Source organism: Diaporthe batatas, assembly GCF_019321695.1.
Source record: "Diaporthe batatas strain CRI 302-4 chromosome Unknown Contig00004, whole genome shotgun sequence".
Classification (NCBI taxonomy): Eukaryota; Fungi; Ascomycota; class Sordariomycetes; order Diaporthales; family Diaporthaceae; genus Diaporthe; species Diaporthe batatas.
The window spans coordinates 600,819-619,556 of NW_025408551.1; the positions used below are offsets into that span (position 1 = coordinate 600,819).

General features: G+C 54.3%; 5 protein-coding genes across 5 annotated transcripts; 2 read left to right on the forward strand and 3 right to left on the reverse strand.

Annotated features, from left to right (window-relative positions):
• Nucleotides 1–245: 245 nt before the first annotated feature.
• KVR01_004528 (uncharacterized protein) lies at nucleotides 246–2,339 on the reverse strand. Its single transcript, XM_044785735.1, has 2 exons — nucleotides 1,239–2,339; nucleotides 246–1,108 (listed from the first exon to the last, which is right to left on the reverse strand). The coding sequence occupies exons 1-2, from the start codon at nucleotides 1,927–1,929 to the stop codon at nucleotides 333–335; spliced, it is 1,467 nt and encodes a 488-aa protein (XP_044646692.1). The 5' UTR covers nucleotides 1,930–2,339; the 3' UTR covers nucleotides 246–332.
• Nucleotides 2,340–4,096: 1,757 nt separating this feature from the next.
• KVR01_004277 (uncharacterized protein) lies at nucleotides 4,097–10,921 on the reverse strand. The gene is made up of 4 exons (XM_044787928.1): nucleotides 10,203–10,921; nucleotides 10,113–10,135; nucleotides 5,448–10,022; nucleotides 4,097–5,386 (listed from the first exon to the last, which is right to left on the reverse strand). Exons 1-4 carry the CDS (start codon nucleotides 10,263–10,265, stop codon nucleotides 4,588–4,590), a joined length of 5,460 nt encoding a protein of 1,819 aa, XP_044646441.1. The 5' UTR covers nucleotides 10,266–10,921; the 3' UTR covers nucleotides 4,097–4,587.
• Nucleotides 10,922–11,111: 190 nt separating this feature from the next.
• On the forward strand, nucleotides 11,112–13,718 carry KVR01_004650 (uncharacterized protein). Its single transcript, XM_044791048.1, has 2 exons — nucleotides 11,112–11,313; nucleotides 11,505–13,718. Exon 2 carries the CDS (start codon nucleotides 11,932–11,934, stop codon nucleotides 13,465–13,467), a length of 1,536 nt encoding a protein of 511 aa, XP_044646814.1. The 5' UTR covers nucleotides 11,112–11,313; nucleotides 11,505–11,931; the 3' UTR covers nucleotides 13,468–13,718.
• A 181-nt stretch (nucleotides 13,719–13,899) lies between these two features.
• KVR01_004010 (uncharacterized protein) lies at nucleotides 13,900–16,502 on the reverse strand. Its single transcript, XM_044790206.1, has one exon. It carries the CDS (start codon nucleotides 16,236–16,238, stop codon nucleotides 14,058–14,060), a length of 2,181 nt encoding a protein of 726 aa, XP_044646174.1. The 5' UTR covers nucleotides 16,239–16,502; the 3' UTR covers nucleotides 13,900–14,057.
• Nucleotides 16,503–16,701: 199 nt separating this feature from the next.
• Nucleotides 16,702–18,315, forward strand: KVR01_004531 (uncharacterized protein). Its single transcript, XM_044784650.1, has 4 exons — nucleotides 16,702–17,655; nucleotides 17,719–17,820; nucleotides 17,933–18,026; nucleotides 18,183–18,315. The coding sequence occupies exons 1-4, from the start codon at nucleotides 17,419–17,421 to the stop codon at nucleotides 18,239–18,241; spliced, it is 492 nt and encodes a 163-aa protein (XP_044646695.1). The 5' UTR covers nucleotides 16,702–17,418; the 3' UTR covers nucleotides 18,242–18,315.
• The last annotated feature ends 423 nt before the right edge of the window (nucleotides 18,316–18,738 follow it).

Consider the following 18,738-nt stretch of genomic DNA (forward strand, 5'->3'; position numbering starts at 1 on the left):
AAGCGGTGGACCATTGAGATCTAGCGTTTAAACAAAATACAGTATTGATAATAGCGTAAAAATACAATAGGTGCAACGTGGCCTCAGCCTTACGACGCACAGACAAGGTTAAGGGGTGCCGTCTTGACGGCGGCGTCGACGCCGCCAAAGTAGTCATACCTACCTAGGTATAGCGAGATTAAAATAGTCTCTCAAGATGGTCGTTATATAAATGAATCCCACAAAGGCTTTCTTTCTATTGTAAATGTAAGTAAAAGGGTATGAATTAAAGGAGCTGCTATTGCTAGGGCTTGGTATCAAAGCGAAATCATGCAACTGGCCAATGTAGTCCATCAAGGCCACATGGCATCCCAAATGAACATCCAATGCTTGTAGTACTGCGTCTTTGGGCCTACGATCATACTGCGGCCATATCCGTCCGGCCGGATCTTATACGGCCGCGTGTAGATCCCGTCCTCCTTTAGGTGCCTCTTTTGTATCGTCAGGATTGAGAAGCTGCTTCTGCTGTTACCGACGAAGTAATCACTCCCAACAAGGACAATATAGTCGATCAGTCCCTGCTGGTCCCAGCTCAATGACGCTAGCTCGTCCGCGTCCTCGCCGGTGAGCAGGTCCGCCTTACTGACCACCGCCATCCCCAGCTTGTCGTGCGCTGCGGCCGAGAACTTGTGCGCCTCGCTGAGGTTGCCCGTCGCCACGTATGCCACCGAGAGGCCCAGCTCCTCTGCTTTCCCAAGGTAAGCCTCCTCTTGTTCCTCGTATGTCGGCCAGAACTTGACTGCGTCTGCCTCTGTCCGCAGGTGCGCCGAGAAAAAGGCCGAAGGGTTGTCGATGGCGCGTGACTTTCCCTCGATCTCCAGTGGATCCCGCGTCCGAGCATGTTCTCGAGCGAACGTACGCATATTGTCCAGAGCTTTCTTCCCGAGTCGCATCACTTGTTTGTTGAACTTGAGCAGCCCACCGTACGTGTTGGAGAATTCAGGCCCGTCGTGCCACCGTGGGTACTCCCAAAGAATCCCGGGGTAGTCGGGCATTCGGAATAGACGGGGGTGGTCCACCGACGGCGGTATGCCGTTTTTTTCGTCTCGTACCCATTCCCTGAAGCTGTCTGTGTGGTTGTCAGCAAGCGAGCCCATTCACGCGGCTTCAACAAGGGGGGGAAACCCATCCCATAGCTCTCGCTGAGGGACCGACTGTGTCCTAGGAACTGCGCGCGACGGCATCTATGGGCATCGTACCTCCGAAACGATCTGTGTGCTTGTCCAACTCGGCGCCATTACAATCGCCACGTTCTGAGAAAGCACGAGTACTGATCTTTTCTATGACAGGCTCCCTCGAGCTGTTGGAATTGTCAACATTGGGGATGTGTGCCCAAGAATCATAGATCGTGATCTGTGGGCAGAATTCGCCCATGCCCTTTCGAAAGTTTTCCTCGTCGAAAAAGTAGCTGAAGGGTCGGTAGTCTTTGCCGCTGTTGATGTCCACAATGTTTTCATCGTTCCTCTTCTGGATCGCTGGCATGACGATGCCTGACACGCCTGCTTCGATCGCATATCGCATGCATGTGAGGATAAAATTCCGAACGTTGCCAACGCCGCCCCAATTATTATCGCACAACCACACGACGCCTTCCACCCATTCCGTGACCTCGTTGCAGGCACGTTCCAAAGGCCACCCTACGAATGGTGCGTCGGGGTCGGAGAAGTCGATGTCGCTGACGTCTGGCTTGCCCAAGCCCTTCACTGCTGGGCTGGTGTTGACACTGCCGACCGTGCCGTCGTCCCCAATGCGGAACCACGAATAGTCGACCGACATAGCAGGCATCTGAAGGCGAATAGTCCATACTGCGAGTAGCAGGCCAATCGCTATCATAGGTATGAACTGAGTGCGACCCATACGGGTGATGCCTCCCAAAGACTTGCTAATCATGATCCAGGCTGACGGTAATGAGAGTGAAGGGAACCTAGGCAGGTTGAAAGCAATCCTGCGGCCGATGAGAAAACCCCAATGCTTTGATTAGACGAGCAAAACATGCAAGGGGCCGGCATTAAGGTTGGCCGCGAATGAAAAAGAAAAGGAAAATGCGAGGAGTGGCACCAACGTCGGCGCTGAGGCAAGACCTGGGTCTTGAAATACAGTAAGACATGCTTTGCATTTTGCCGAAAAGTCTTGATTGGCGATCAAAAAGTAGTGCTGACACTAATCATAGAAGCGAATGCAGGCAGGGGCCAGAAAATAGATATGCATTGAGAAGGTGCTCGGTGGTCTCATTTTCTGCGCATCCTGCGAGCCGGAGTAGTCGGCCTGATAGAGTTCGCTTCTTGTTTCGGCTCCCTCTAATGCGTGCTGGTGCAGGGTTCTGGGCGCAGGTCCAGCTTGCTTGGCAAAGCATCCTCCCGGCGATTAGTCGAGACTTATGTCTCGATTGAGAGGCAGTGTGGACCTTTTCAGCCCCTATGAATTGTCTTAGCCATTTGCAGAAGACGGTAAGATTAAATCATCCCACACATCCCGCTGCTGCACCTAGCGATGCCGGACTCACTCGACCTGGACCCCTGTGTGGTCGTGCTTCATACCTATCTAGGTACCCTTTTGCTTTTTATGATCATGATACATCACACTGTCTCTCGTGCTTTGTATCTCCGAGCCACGAGCTGCAGCCTTCGTGCCGAATTGCCAGCCCACCAGGACAGATGCGAACATGAAGCTAATGCCAGCCCTTATGCACCCAGGCTAAGCGATGCTGCAGCTGCAGCGCTATGAGCTGAAGCAGGACGTTACCAGGTTACGACTATACAAAGTCGTGCAAATGTTTAGGGTGCAAGGCATGAACGCCCTGACCGCACAACACATCGTCCAAGTAGGTGTCGGTATTGCATGTCACCGCCTGCGTTGTAATCATCTCAACAGTGCATTACTAGTAAACCCAACAATTCTGGGCAAAAAGTAAAGGCTCTGAGATTCTATTTGTGTCTCCAGGGTCTATCTACCCTGCCTGTCGACGTTGTGGAGCGCATACTCTCAGCTATACTTCACAACTACCTAGGTAGGGTCGTAGTCCGCTCTTGGCGGTGGTCGTGGTTCTGAGCTTACTCATCCCCCAGTGAAAGTGGCAGCTGTTGAGACAGAATGCACTGTGTGAAACAGTTCCCAAGATCTCCTATTTCACATGACATAGAGTTGAAAACATGGTTCAATTGGATGTCTGATGATCTGACGACTCGTCTGCTAGTCCTCATCCGAGGCCATCTATGAAAATTGAAAATACTTTGACTGCTCGCTCCCCTCAAGACTGGGGCTGGTGATATGAGCCCGTGTTATTTTATGCGCACCCCTGAAAGAGAGAGATGCCGCACAGCTGCTGGCTATAAAAGGAACATTCCTTTTTATTGTTTGATCAGCCACTCAACAATATGATTAGGTACAAATTCGTGGTAGATAGCCTTCTGTAGCCTGATAAACCACATGACTACACTTAATACTACTTGACTGCACCCTAGAGTGACTCCCACAGATCCAGCAGGCCACAGCACTGTCTGTAGATTAAGCTGTGTGTAGAATTCAAATTTATTTTCAAATCTCTGCCTGCACGCTCGTGTGGACAAGAATAATGGCTTATTCTCTGTGTTCTACATCCACTCGAATGTGACGAGGCTTCAAGCAACAACACTGCGTTTGCCCATTCCTACCCAGGTACCTACTTAAGTAGGTGCCTAGGTCGGTAATCTTGATGCAACTTCGTCATTGAGCAGAGATGATTTGACTTGCCCAGCACACAGAAGCACGGATTGAGTCAATCTCTGCCCATACTATATACAAAAGGTAACACGATAAGAGGATGAGGCCAGAATGGTCCAATAAATTACAAAAAGAATACAAAACATTTAGCACCAGGTTTTCACTGGTCGGCACCATCCCAACTACTAATCCAGCTATTGGTTATCTCTAGTAGTATATAAGCACCATATTGTTACCAGAATCCGGAAAAGATATTGCTCTGGACGGAGATTTACATATTCACAACAGTATTCTCCCCAGCCGAAACTGGGCGGCTATTGTGCTTGGTCGGACAAGTGTATCTATACACCTGGCAGAACGCAAAGAAAACATCTGTATGGCTCTTACTGGGCCGGACAACGCGGCAGCTGTATATATATAATACGTACAAAGCCCGTATGTCTACTCCACAACAATCCGGGCACTCTTATTCAACTTTTCCAGTTTCCAGGTGCAAATGCAACAGGTGCATGGTGCGAAGTCAGCGGGAAAATCATATAATCATCGTCCGTCCATTCGTCCCTTTACCTCGACGTGCCCCTTGAGTATCCAAGCCATAAAATCAAAAACACGTGCTCAGTGGTGTCCGCTAGGCCGTCGTTATAGTACCAAGAAGATTAAAGAAAACTCAAGCGAATGGGAAAGCCGACACCATATGCAATTAGAACACATACAAGAAGGGGCTGGTGTATGAAGAAATGTTCAAAAAAAGGTGCTATCTCGCACAGCTCTTTGACCGCCCTCTTGCCCACCAGACATGCTTCAAATAATCTAGTAACGCATATCGGAGGTGGCTGAAGGGCGCCATTTCTAATAGCCCCTTCCGCCATGGTCACCGCGATCGGCAAGGTTCATAGAAGCGATCGCATCGGCCGTCCAGTCCTCCTCGTTTTGTATAGACGGGTTGCGCGCGTGAGGGCCTGGCCCATGGGTTGGGTGCATGTGACCTCTCCAGTCCACACCTTGGAACTCGGGCAGCCGAATCTCAGGTGTGTCCTGGTGCATGCCAGGATGGGGACCGGAGTCGTCGTTTTCAAACTGGCCGAAATCAGGCAGATCAAAGCCATGCCCCTGTGGTCCTGTGGGCGTCATTTGATCACGGCCGTTGCCATGCCCATTTTCCCCGGGAGGTTGGCCGTAATTGGCATGTGCTCCTGGTGGAATCGCAGAGATGCGCTCGAGTTGAGACTCCAATTCTCGCTGCTCAAGAATCTGGGGAGCTGGTTCGACATTCCGCAGGGTGCTACCGACAGAGGCCAGACCGATCTGCGCACCACTGCTGCTTCGATGGCTTCCATAGCTGGCCCGATGCGCCTCCTGGTTTGCGTCGCCGTCGCCGCTACCCAGGCCAGTTGACGAATCCCTGATGGCGAACTGTGCGATTGTTCTCATCTTGCGGGATACCCAGCCTGCGAGAATCTTGCCACGCTGTTTCTCGCCAAGGCGAGAACGGGGGAAATCACCCCTCGAAACGAAGGCGACGATGTCGACGATTATCTGGTGCTCATTGAGAATCGAGTCGACGATAACGGGCACAATTGAGGCGAGGTATGCCTTGCGGCTGACCTCCACCACTACGACGACAAGACCGCCAGCTTGGAAGACCGCGCTGGTTGGAATAAATGTTAGTATATCGAGTACAATAATTTGAATTGGATGGGTTGACTCACCAGCCTCCAGGTACAATGTTCCTGTGACTCTTCTCCACAGATGCTTCAATATCCAAGGGATAGTGGCTCAGCCCGTTGATCTCAAATGTCTCACCAATGCTTCCTAATACGAACAGGACCTGCATATCGACCTGCGCGCCACCCGGACCAATAGGTCTGCTAACGCAGTGAAGGAATCCGAGGTCACCGGTTCTGACGTAGCTGATACTCGGATCTCCATCAAGCGCGCGACCATCGAATCTCTCCGCATCGAAGATGTCCTTGGAACCGTAGAAGCCTTTGACGCAGGCCTCAGAGTCGACCCAGATCTCACCATACTCGCCATCGCAGCAGAGCAAGCGACTTTCTGGGTTGACAATTGCAATCTGCGTGGAAACCGGAACCATGCCGGAATCCTGGAGGAGAAGGGCCTTGGGGTCTGTCTCGGGGTCCGTAGGGATAACGAGACCACGCCGGAGAGCCTTGGTATCAAGCCAGAGCTCGATCGGCTCGATGCACATGTAAGAGCGGGATGCAATCATCGGGTTGAGAACGTGAGAGTATACCGTGTTGATGGCCGTGCGGTCAAGGCCAGTTGCTGCGAAGTGCAAGCGAACTTTCTGGAACACATCGATCCGCGGCCGACTCTCCGCCGAAATCATCATGTTCTTCATCTCGTGCAGCGTGAATCCCTTGCCTGGCATGAGAGCCATTGCATGGTCAAGCATTTGAGGCGTGGCATACGTATCCTTGACCTTGTACCGTGAAAGAATCATGAAAAGAGAGATGGGGTTCTGTGCGAACTCCACGGGCGACAGCAGATACGTGGGTGTACCGATGTAGATCCCCATGAGGCAAGTATGTATGAAGCCCAAGCCTGTCGTACTCCTCACACATCCCAACACCGGACGGGAGCTGGTCATTTGACAAGTCTCCTTTTGGACCTTGCACATCCCTAGGATTGTGTCATGCCCTAGCTGCACGGCAAGCCTCCTCTGATCGGGGGTCCAGTAGGTCCAGATGATCACTGGGTAACCTGGCTGTATCCACGAGGGATCCACTGTTATTCCTAGGTCTCTCAAACCGTTGTTCTGTTTTGGAGGCTTCGTTGTGTTGTAGCAAGGTGGCACATTGATCTTCAGGATCTGTGCTGACTGTTTGATGTGTTGTGAGACTGGCTTCATCTTGAGCAGGTGATCGACTTCCTGGTTGACCAAGACCGCCCTGACGTTGTAGTCAGCGACCAGGTGCAAAAATGCGGGGACGTCCTCTGGCAGCCGGTTCTGATCCATCGGAGCGCAAGGAATCACGACAGCACCGAGGTTGATGCACGCATGGACGGCAAAGACGAACTCCTCCGAGTGCGTGTACATCAGTATGACATGGTCTCTCGGTCGGATCTTGACCTTGTTCTTCAGGTACATCGCTACCGCAGCAACCCTCGTGTCGAACTTCTTCCACGTGATGCCCTTGCCCTCTTTGCCTTTAGCGTCAATAGTACAGTAGGATAGCTCTTCGGGTTGCCTTGCCACTCTCCACTGGATGAGGTCGGTAATGGTCCTGAAATTGTTGAGTGGTGTGGACGTGCGGTCATCGATGACCACCTCGCGACGATCGATACCGGAATACTGCTTATCGACTGGTCCCAGCACCTCGGCTCGAGACTCGGCAGCAATATTGGACCAGATGCCGCCTATCGGGTCGACTCCGATGGGCAGGTTGAGGACTGCGTGCTCGACTCCAAACTTCACATGCACAGCGGGGAGGTTGCCCAGGTCAAACTCCTTCCGACAGAGCATGTTTCCAATCTCCTTGCGGCCGTTCTTAAGGACCCTGGGGAGCGAGTTTGGCGCGGTGATCAGCACACAATACACGCGCAGATGGTGCTCCTGCATCAGAACATCCATGCATCTCTCGGACAGGGAGTCCAAGAGTGCAGTGTCTAGTTGCCGCGGTGGGCCACCAGAAGGTCCTGGCGCCGTCGAAGCCGAAGGGGATTCCAGAACGACGACCGGGAGGTGCTCCTCGTTGACAAACACGTCGAACGCAGAGCAGTCGAAAATCTTGGGAATGTTGCGCATGATGCTGACAACAAGGTGCTGCACGAAGAAGTACCGGTATTCGGCGATCTCATGACCGTGCTCGACCCATTCCACCTTCTGCCTGATCCGGTCCTCGTACAGTCCGAGAACGAAGACTTTGCCCTCGATAATGGTACCTAACAATCCTGTCCGCAAGAACTCCGGCTCCACCGGGGTTGGCGTCGGGTTCCCAGGATCGAACTTGTAGGGCCTGGCATGGAATATTTGCTCCGTATGCTTCGGAAGAGCCCAGAACCCACCGGACAAAGACGGAGAGTCCACCCAGATCTCACCGATGGAGTGGGGGGAGGCCAGCAGGCCAGTCTCTGGGTCGACCACAGACAGGGTCGCGTCAGGTATCGGGTAGCCGAAAGCCCCGACGCGCACGGTAGTAGAGTCGCTGGACTTCTTCCTCGCCTCGTCGCCAATCGCAACCACGAGAACCTCGTTGGATTTCAAAGCTTCTCTGTCCAGGAGGACCTCGCTCAACTCGTTCTTAGCGCGATTCTCCGTCACATTGGTCGTGCCGCCACCAAGCAGACTGCCGCCAAAACCGTTGGAAGGTTTCTCCCTCTCCTCCCTGGCTCTTTCCGCCTCGGAATCTGTGTCCTCCTCATCTATGTCCAGCTTCAGAGGGCAACCCATGCGCTCCTCCCCGCCGAGCCAGTCTCGAACGCTGATGACCATGCCTCCGTGTTCTGGGAGACAGAGCATAGGCGCGACCACTTCTCTAGCCCTCGGGTTTCTCAATGGCCTCAGCCACCGGTCCGCCAGCAGCTCATGGAACTCACAGTCGACTGTGACGGTGTCAATGAGACAAAGCTTTACTGACTGGAAATTCGGCTCGGTCCCCTTCTTGTAGTTTCGGGTTGTCATCGGATCTTGCTGGTAATTATAAGCAGCCCGTTTCAGGCCCGGGTAGTCGGCAACCATCAGCGTGGCTCTGTACTTGGTGATGAGGTGAGCGTAGAGGCCAGGAACCTCGACAGCCTTGTTCTCCAGCCACACGGTCGTATGTCCTCCATAGACCGTCAGCAAGACGCCTAGTATCATACCGATGCCCTGGCGCGGATCCAGGTAGGACAGCAATATCTCACTGCTGGCGCCACCTCCAATCAGCCGTCCGTTCTTATCGCGGAGTGATGAGCTGAAGGTGTCGCCAGGTGAGTTGCCGGGCACCTGTGATACTATGGCGCTCAGGCAAGCCATTTGGTGCATTATGGTGCGGTGGCTCAGGACAACTCCTCTCAGGTCCCCAGTGGGAGCCCTAGAGAACTCGACGTAGGCCAGGTCTGGCACGGACAGTGCCGGGGTATCGTCCTTCTTTTTGGGGTGATAGCTGCCGAACTCGTTGGTCTTCCACCACTCCACCCCCTTGGGCCACGTGAGTTTTTGGATGGTGATGTCTCTCTGGAACGCCTTCAGGTTGTTATCGGTAGTCAGGGCCAGGTGGGCCTGTGTAGACGTGAGAATTAGGTTGAGTTTTTGGTAGTCCTGTAACTCATTGATAGGGACCGCCACGACGCCGGCGATGAAGCAGCCGAGGAGCGCGATGGCGAAGTCGATGATCTCGGAGTCGCGATAAATAAGCGCGACCCGATCACCCCTGTATAACGAGCTCTTATCCCGTATGACCTGGGCGACCTTTTCTGCCCTCGATGCTAACTTATCCCAGGTTATAGAGGCGGTCTCCTTGCCGCGATTGTCGAGAACCCAGTACGCTGGGAGCTTGGCAGACGTACGGCCGCGGTGGCGCAGGACCGCTGCTATGTTGTCGAACTGTGACATCTGGACATTGGAGTCGTGCGGGTCGTAGATGGCAAAGGGGACCTCGCGAGGTTCGAGAGGCAGCTGGTATTCGAGGGCCTCGGCGGTCGGCAGGTCGCTGGCGGTGAGCATTGGAGGCGCCATGGCGGCGGTCGGGGAGAAGGCGTCACTCGAGGAATATCGCTGTGGGCCCCCATATTGCTCCGAGGGGTTCTGGTCGTAAGCCTGCTGGCCGGCGAAATCAGAAAAGTAGCCCTGCGAGTCCAGCAGTGTGCCGGTCCTGCTGTCGTAGGGTGTCCGCTGCTGCTCATGGTCCCCATATCCACCTTGGTGTTCTGGGTTGAAGGCATAGTCACCCGACGCCATTGTAGGAGACCTGGTCGACTCGGCCATGCCCAAGTCTTGTCCTGTGCCAAGGAATAGAGAGTCGCGCTGGCGCAGACCAGGGCGGGAGTCGGCAAAGGTGCCGCCTGGGGCCAGCAGAGAAGCTGGGTGTTGTTCGGGGGGCAGAGAGTAGGGCGACTGCGAGCCTCCGGGGCCGGACGGAGAAGACATGCCGGTACCGAGGGCGGGGGAGTTTGGACCGCTGAGGTCTGGGGAGTTGGCACTCAGAGCCGCAAGGGCGCCTGCTCGTGTGCCATCGTTGGAGGGGTGGGAGGAGCTGTCGGGAGAGTGGATGCGCAGGCCGGAGTGCTCCTGCGGAGCAGCACCGTACTGGGAGAGCAGTTGTGTCCTTCGCTTGTGGTATCTAGCAGCGGGCGGGACGAGTTAGTATTGCCGCACAGCATGGCATCGTATGACACGAGGTGTGGGAGTCGGTCGCGGGACGAGAACGTACCCCTTTTGTGTGATATCGCCTTCCTAAAACACGACAATGGGCACGGGTCAGCAGCGGCGCGGCAGAGAGTACACAGGAGCGTCAACATACCTCGAGTTCCTTGTCCAGCTCCTCCAGGCGGTCCTGCAGCTCTGGGCTGAGTTCTGGCGACATGGCGTGTGGACAGCACGGTGGCTGTGGCGCTGAAGCCCGTGGTGGGCGTGCTGCAAGGAAGGGTGGACGTGTGAGGATACGGGCTTCGGCGGAGGATGGAACAACAGTCTGAACAGGTCAGGTGTATGTGCGGATGTGTATAGCGCGGATACACGGCAAGGGCCCAAACAAACGTTGGACCTGGCTCGGCTGTTGGCCGGCGACCCTGGAGGAGGTGCTTCCGACCGGCCGGGCAGAAAATGAAAAGTCAGACCGTACTCCGTATCGCAGGTCGTCCAGGTCGAGGGGGTTCGATGCGGAGGTGTCGTGTTGCTCGGGGCTTGAAGGGCCGTTGCACCTTGCGACGGCTTGGGTGGATAGATAATCAGGATAAGGATGCGATGCGGGTGGGCCCTTGGGCTGTGGCTACCTACAGTGCACGGTGCTGAGGTTCGTTCGTTGATATGGCTGGGCCCCCGCGTGGTCAGGACTCAGGAGGAGCAACTGATACCGAGTAAACAGGACAGGCCAGAACAGGGCAGCTATCCCGCAATATCTCGTGACGTAAGGCGGGATTCCATCCAGGGCCATGTCCTGCCCGTCCCTCCCCGTCTGCCCGTTTGGGCATTTCTTGGTTTGGGCGTGTCAGGGGCAGCCAGCGGGCGAGCCCAAGTCGGGTTAGACAAGCCTGACAAGCAGCCGAGGCGGCGAGACCCCAGCAAGCCCAGGACAGTACGACCCCAGATACGAGGTCCACGCGATTGTGGGGTCACCCTGTCTTGTCACCCTGGCCCATGCGCCATTGGGGGATCTGATTTTTTTCTTCTTTCTTGCCCTGCCTTTTCTCAACATGGCGCACGTTTCCTCACCACAACCACAACCACAACCACAACCACAACCACAACAACCACAGCAACCACACACACCTGCCGCCCGCTCACCATCAGCAGAGGAGAGGCAACACACCAGTCCCGTCTGTCACCTTCCATCCAGGTCGAGGCTGCCTGCACCCTGGGCCCTGCTGCGTGTCGCTTGCACGCGCCGGGCCTGGGGTGAGACACAACCAACGGTAAGCCAGCCAAAACAGCTGCCCTCTTTGAAGCCTTCTCTCAACGTGATGAGAATCCTTAGCATTTCACAGACCTGTTCTGAAACCCCCTGTTGATAAAATGCATCAAACATCTCCTGATCTACTCTCTACCCCTCAACACCACATTGCCTCAGACTTGACTTGGGATCAATTCGCTGACATTGTGACAGCTGAACATCTACTACTTACTGCCTGTCGGTGTACTGCTGTGTGCTTGTCTTTTTTTTCTCACCTTCCAGTTTGTCTTGGGGACCGTCGTCTCAGTTGTCTCTCTGACAAAGCACCTGTTGCCTAACAATTGGATTCACGAGCCGTCCTCCTTTGTATGTGAGCTCAGAATAAATAGTGATGCCCTTTTCAAGAAAACCTTCCGGCCGCAGTGTGTAAGGACCCTGTGCCCCGTTGTATGTTGTATAAATGTCCCAGGCGCGCTGCCCCATCTGCTTTGTCCCGCGCCGATTTCTCCATCCATCTGTCACAGAACATCTGCTCCAATATCCTCTCGGCCAACGCAAACCTTTGGCTCACAGCAAAGCCTGCCGCGCGCAGTCTTGAGCACAAACACCAACAACGACTCTATAGTCCACCCCCAAGGACATGGCCTCACGGCCGCAGGCCCGAAATGCAAGGTCACAGCCTCCTGCTCGGCAAGGCATGTATATGCCCGGGACGAGGTCTTCCCCTTTCGCAAGCGCCAGGGTCCCAGGTCGAGTTGTGCCCATCCCTCAACATATTCGTCCTTTTCTAGACTTGACACACGTGCCCACCGAGGACGGCTTCGTACCGAATCCTAGTCCCGGAGCCAGAGACGATGCGAATGCCGCCGACGATTATTACTACAAGATCCGTCGCCTCCCACCGGTTAGGCACCCCGCCACCAACCGTGTCCTCTCGGCTTACAGTGGTGTAGAGCTCAAGGCCGACTTGAGGTTCTCTGGGCATCAATTTGACGAGTACATCTTCCACGCGGCCAGGCAGGGAAGAGCCTTCATGTTCAGAGTCGAGAAGCAACACACCTTGCTGGGCTATCGATATCCACGTGGGCATGAGAGCACCCGGTGCAGGTTCGCGAGATGCCCCATCGGCGGAACCATAAGATCTGGGCAGATCCGGGTCTGTATTTCAGAGTTCGCCGACCCCCGTAACGAAATACTAGACCCGTACCACAATGCGGGATACGCCCACCTTTACTGCTTGGAGAAGTACTGCAACCTTCCCAGCCTCCTGGCCGAGACCACCATCACTTTCCTCCCGGCCGTTGAGCTTGCCAAAGAGTTGTCGTACCCTCCGGCCCTGAGCATCGCTGAGCGCGATGCTTGTGCAGCGTGGGCGCGCCATGCACGTCAGTCCTGGAGGGACTTCAAGAGCGCTTATCCCCTTGCAGAAGCTCGACCAATATACAAACCCTCAGTACATGAGAGACTTTATCACCGTCTCGACCAGATTCATGAGGCTAACGACACGAGGAACAAGCGCGGCCACGATGGGCCTCAGGTCTACACCTATCATCAGCCACGCCTAGGAATTGCTCCTGCAAGACTTCAGGCATCACCATCCGGCATGTCCACCCCCAGCTCCCTCCAGAGTTATGGTCCCCAGGTTTTCCAAGCCGTCCCAGGATTTCCACATCAGCCCCAACCACCAACGTCCCATGCACAGGCATACAACAGCAGTCTCAACATTGTCACGCCGTGCTGGGCTGGCAGCAACCCGACCCGGCTGCATGCAAATGGCGGGGCGGCGGCCCTTGGGCCAAGCTCAGATTATTCTTCAGAAGAGCTCGGAGCCCTCATGGCCCAGGACTTTGTTGATTTCCTGAATTCCGCTCTCGAAGAATCCCCCCCGCAGTGGCCTGCCGCACCTCCCGCAGCTGCTTCTCAAGACAGCGCCGGGCCCGAGCCAGGCACTCAGCCAAGGCAGACCCATGAGCCAGGGCAGGTTCATCAGACCCGGCAAGGCAACCACTTGGTTGCTGCTACCAGATATCCCACGCTGGCAGCGGGTCGCCGAAAGTCACGACGATCCTCAGCACCGGCGGTTCTAGGCGCCCAAAAAGCAAGGGCCAGGAAAAGTTTCATGGCAAGTAGGAGGCGCCCAAAGACAAGGGGTATCAGCCGAGTCTGGCCTAATTGAGGTGTTCAAGGGACCCAGAGCAAGGTGGGAAAGCCGTATCTGAAACAAGATCGAACCGAGTCGCTTTTACAACGCCCTTACCTGCTCTGCTGCGTTGTAGGAAGCAAGGCACCTATGAGGATTCCTCTTTGCTGTCGCTATCATTCTCTGACTTGTCGCTCTTTGGGTGCCTCACAGACTGCAGTCTTTCTTTTTCATTTCCGTTTTAGATAGCGTGCACACACATACAGCGAATCATATTTCATCTCTCGATTACAAAAGGATCTTGATGAGCCTTGAAGCTCGTGTAGGGTAAACCAGGTAACGTTTCTCGATAAAAGCAGGATGGTACTTCAAAACGCAGTGTCACTCGACTTGCAGGAATACAAGAATGACAACGTTGAAGCATTGTGTGACGAGGTGAACGTTACTCTGGTTGTTTTTGAAGGGCATGCTGTCAAAAAACGTCCCATCAACGAATTCTCAAAGATCCAAAACGTCAAGTCTTTTATGAGACTGCCCCAGTCTTTAAAGCCAGAACACTCATTTCGATGGCTACAACGTGAAATTTTTCATTTCAGGTCAAGGTACAAGTAACAACGGCACCATGCTTACAACGCCAAGCCATCGATGTCTTTGTGGCCCAGAAGGCGACATGTCTTGCCTTCGCAAAGTTGCACCATCTCCTTTGTCCCATCCAAGTCTTTGAGCAGCTGATTCCTGCCCCTCAACCACTCACTCTTCGCGCTGCCTCCCACACGCAGCACCGTCCATCCAGGCCTAACGGTCTCGTGCAGCTTCTTGATAGCAGCACTGACAAGCTCGCCCTCTCCTGCCAGCATCACACCCTTCAGCCCCACACGAGCCGCTGCAGCAGCATCTAGCAGGCTGGAGTATGCAGCAGGTTGTTTCCGCATGTCCGGCCCAAACGCGGCGATCGTCTGCTTTCCCTGCTCCACATACACGGCATCGTCAAGCAGCGACCCCAGCCTCAGGAGGTTCCACGCGCTGACGCCGTTGGTGCCAGGCTCCGCGTTGTCCGCCGCGTCCTTGGAGCGCACCAGGATGTCGGGCTGGTCGGCTGGGGTGGAGAAGAAGCCATGAGAACTTCCGTCCCAGAACAGCCGGATCTGGGTCTTCTGTAGCGAGTCGGCCCACTCAAGGTGTGCGTCGTCAAAGGTCGCCTCGTAGAGGTCGATCAGGCCAGAGATCAGGTACGCGTAGTCGTCTGCGAAACCGTGGGTGTCTCCAGGGCCTTCGCGGAACACACGCCGCAGCGTGTCCTGCCCGGGGCTGAAGAGTTGTTCGCGGATGAAGCTTGCTGCCTTCTTGGCACTGACGAGGTAAGGCTCTGCGTCGTCATGTTGACCGGCCGCTCTAAGCGCTGCGCTGGCTCGTGCAAGGCCGCCTATCGCCAGGCCATTCCAGGCGGTGACAACTTTGTCGTCCAGAGCTGGTCTCGGTCTGCGCTCATCGCGGTAGCTGAGCATCTTTGAGCGCACTCGATTTAAAATCTCCTCGACCCTTTCTGGGGTCTCATTGACAGATTGGGCTAGCTCCTCGGTGCTCATCTGCACACTCAGCGTGTTCCGGCCCGCGAGCTCACCCTGGATGTCGTGCTCGCTGTCAACGTTTCCGCCGGGTTTGATGTTCCAATATCGTGCACAGATCTCCAACTCATCCTTCTCCAGCAGCGCGTCTAACTCGTTATAATGCCAGACATAGAATGCGCCCTCCCTCTTGTTGCTCTCCGCCGTGGAGGGCGCAGAATCAGCATCCTCGCTCGCATGAATACCCCCTTCTGATGAGGTCATGGGAGGGCTGGTCAGGTATTTCGCAACGTCGTTTGTGATGTCAAGAAAGATTTTGTCGCCGTTCAACAAGAATGCGTCCAAGTAGAGGGGCAGCAGCTGAGCGTTGTCATAGAGCATCTTCTCGAAGTGCGGAAGCGACCAATCTTGCGTAACTGAATAGCGAGCAAAGCCATTGCCGACCTGGTCCTTGATGCCGCCGCGTGCCATTTTTCGCAAGGTATGTAGTACCATCTCACGGGCATCGGTGCATGCATCCTCTCCTACTACATCTTTGACTTCTTTCCCAGACGATCCCAGGCGAATAAGATGTGTAAGATTGGCCGGGGTAGGGAACTTTGGAGCCTCCCCGAAGCCGCCGTGGGCTTTATCAAATTGGCCTTTATAATGCTGCACCGACTCGGTGAGAAGTTCCAAGCTCGCGTCATTGCCGTCTTGGTGGTCTTCATCGACCCTGGACTGTTCGGCAAACCTCCTCAAAGCCTCGGTGATCTGCTTCCCACTGTCCCTAACCTTGGCCTCATTCTCCACCCACATCCTGCTCACCATGTTCAAGACATCCCCAAAGGTCATGCTTCCGTGATCGTCAGAGCCTTCTCCAGGCCAATAGGTCCCTCCAAAAATGGGTTCAAGGTCAGGCGTAACGAAGACATTCAATGGCCATCCGCCATGGCCAGTGGTTGCCACAACAAAGTCCATGTACTGCCTGTCAATATCAGGACGTTCTTCTCGGTCGATCTTCACCGGGATGAATTTCTCATTCAGCAGCATAGCAATGCCAGGGTGATCGAAGCTCTCATGCGCCATGACGTGACACCAGTGACAAGCACTGTACCCGATGCTCACGAAGAGCAGCTTGTTCTGGCGCTTGGCCAGGTCGAGTGTCTCGGGCGTCCACAGCTGCCATGCTGTCGGATTGTCTTTATGGGCACGGACATAAGGGCTCTTGCTCTGGTCGCATCGATTCGACAGGGACACCATGTTGAGGCTGGAAGGCCCCTTTAGACCGCTCTTGCTGGGTCAAGCTGCGCCCTGAGAGATCCCAATGGTCCAGGAGCGTGCCGAGGCGTCCGTAGCTCCAGGGCGGTCGCAAAACGCATACGCTCGGGCTAACCACGTGGGACTCGAGGTTTGCGAATCCAGGACTTTTCCAATGCCGGGTTCAAGCTTGATAAAGATCCTAGACCATGGCCTGCACGTGTTGAGCTGATGGTCGTCGACGTCGACTCAACTGAGTGGTTCTCGTGCAGATTGTTGGCAGGATCGCGGTCCGCCACCAGAGCTGCGGCGCAATTGCTGTGTGAGGTCATTGACCGCTTTCCCTTATTGGCGCATCTCAGCCACCACGCAATCAAAGCTGCAGGCAACGTCAGTCGGTCAGGACACCGTCCAACGCGCTTCAACATTGGCCGACAAAATTTAGAAATGTCTTTGCTAAAGCCTGCTCAAGTGGCATTGATGCTGCTGGGCTTTACAGTATTCTGCTTGCATGTGCTTCAGCTCTTCCACCTCCTACTCAAGTACTCGCATGTGCAATCACATCATCACCACCACATCACCACACCTTCAAAAGGTTTCCGCATACAATCTGATGACGGAGGCCTAGAGCTCACCCAATTGGATTGATTGAAAAATCAATCACCACAGACCATTTACCTAGCGATACTACACTCCCGTGGAAATATATTTTATGCGGATGTCTTTTGCAAAGTTGTCCTTTGCAGGCCTTGCCCAACCGCTGTCCCCAGGCAGGAAAGCACAAGATGAAAGGGGCAGCCGAGCAGCGAGGGCTTACTCGGGAATTGTTTGTCTCCGAGCCTTAGGTACTTAAGTACTCAAGTAGGCATTCGGCAACCTCAACAGCAGTGCTAAGTACCTAGGTACTCTGGACATAAGATCCAGCGTTTGCATCCAGTATAAACCCCATGTTTCACTCCCTTCAGCCCCACCAACAATGCAAACCATCTTTCGACCGAGACCTGGACCTGACTTCATGGTCACCGTATTTCCCATTGATGCGCACAGCCCGAGGAGACCAGTTGACCTCGCACGGCAGTCCCTACCTTCCAACCCAGGATCTCGGGACAGTCCCGTCCAGAACAAAAGGCCACAGACTACATTTCTATACATTGGCCGGCTCTGACTGCATCTATTTGACAAGATGAGGAACAAGCTCACCGTCATCTTTTCCATCGCGCTAGCCGCGCTGCTTGCTGTTGCAATGCAGCCCGACTCCATCGACTCCACCCCGGCCTTGGCTGACAAGGCGACGGATGCGTACGGTTGCTTCAGGCAAGGCGAGCTGTGGAAGGACTTGGGTACAAACCAGTCTATCTATGCTGCCTACGATGAACAATGGTGCAGATACCGTGTCATGATGTGGTCAGTCGGCAGCACGGTGAGAATATGATCAGGCACTCCTCAATCTATTTGATTTCCAAGCTGATCCGACAATTCTCAGGACAACCTTTGCGTCCGCTATTCGCCAATTCATCACGCCTTTAAAGTGAAATGGGTGATCACCAAGGTTCCTCACGGACAAACCAAGGGCTATGTCTCCCATGTAGGTGACTTTTTGATTCCCCTGCATCTTGGCGCTATTGGTCCCTATTGTTCCGAATGGCACCAGATCCTGGATATTATTACTGAATTCTAACCGAATTTACGTATACCAGGACGTCTGTATCTGCTTTCTTGAACAAGTTCTAAACCTCTGCGCCAAAGGCGGAACCTTGGACTTGATGTGTGGTCCTGGAACGGATGGAGGGGGTAAGTTGATTTAAAACGAGCCTCGTGCAAACGAGGTCTGACACCTTCCGTGAAGGAGGCGCAAGCATGCCTAAGCAAATTCTACACAATGTCGAAAACCTCATTCACACTTACCATTTAAAGAGGATCCGTACTTGAGTACTGACTTGTTCACAGACGTCATAGGAGCTGTGGTCACCGCCGATCCCCAGAGTGCTGTCAACTGTTACGGCTGAGACAGCGAGAAGTGCAGACATGGCCCGGTAATCCGGCACAAGTGGAAAGCCGAGTTCACCAGGGTGGGCACAGTACACTGATCTGAGTGCCTGCAGGCAGGTCTCCTTCGAAAGTTTCATGTCGGGTTGAGATAGTCTTTCGCCCAAGTGGAATTTCGAGAATCTGCCTCTACTGCAAATTCATATCCCAAATGACCAGTCTTCACTGCGTCAGCAATCCATGAATGCCGGCTTGGGCCGCGTTTCTACTTGGCTACAAACATCACCATACTCAAATTCTGTGCGATCAATATCTCTTCCGCAGCCGCTTTTGACGTCTGTTTTGACGTCTCACTGAGGGCCTCAAACTGTAGCACTTGAGTAGGTTTAATGCGAACCTTTGCCTTGTATTGACTTTAGCCACCGGTCCGGTTCCACTGGCAACGTCGTTGAGACATCTAGGCCTCGTAACACAACGACTCTTAAACTTCTGCGACGTGCGCACAACATATGTGCTG

Coding starts and splice junctions, on each gene's coding strand:
- KVR01_004528 (XM_044785735.1), bottom strand. CDS start 1,929: ATGATTAGCAAGTCTTTGGGAGGCATCACCCGTATGGGTCGCACTCAG. Junction 1,109..1,238: donor GCACACAGATCGTTTCGGAG/GTACGATGCCCA, acceptor ACAACCACACAG/ACAGCTTCAGGGAATGGGTA.
- KVR01_004277 (XM_044787928.1), bottom strand. CDS start 10,265: ATGTCGCCAGAACTCAGCCCAGAGCTGCAGGACCGCCTGGAGGAGCTG. Junction 10,136..10,202: donor AGCTGGACAAGGAACTCGAG/GTATGTTGACGC, acceptor GTCGTGTTTTAG/GAAGGCGATATCACACAAAA. Junction 10,023..10,112: donor GGCGATATCACACAAAAGGG/GTACGTTCTCGT, acceptor GCCCGCTGCTAG/ATACCACAAGCGAAGGACAC.
- KVR01_004650 (XM_044791048.1), top strand. CDS start 11,932: ATGGCCTCACGGCCGCAGGCCCGAAATGCAAGGTCACAGCCTCCTGCT.
- KVR01_004010 (XM_044790206.1), bottom strand. CDS start 16,238: ATGGTGTCCCTGTCGAATCGATGCGACCAGAGCAAGAGCCCTTATGTC.
- KVR01_004531 (XM_044784650.1), top strand. CDS start 17,419: ATGAGGAACAAGCTCACCGTCATCTTTTCCATCGCGCTAGCCGCGCTG. Junction 17,821..17,932: donor CCAAGGGCTATGTCTCCCAT/GTAGGTGACTTT, acceptor TACGTATACCAG/GACGTCTGTATCTGCTTTCT. Junction 18,027..18,182: donor TCCTGGAACGGATGGAGGGG/GTAAGTTGATTT, acceptor ACTTGTTCACAG/ACGTCATAGGAGCTGTGGTC.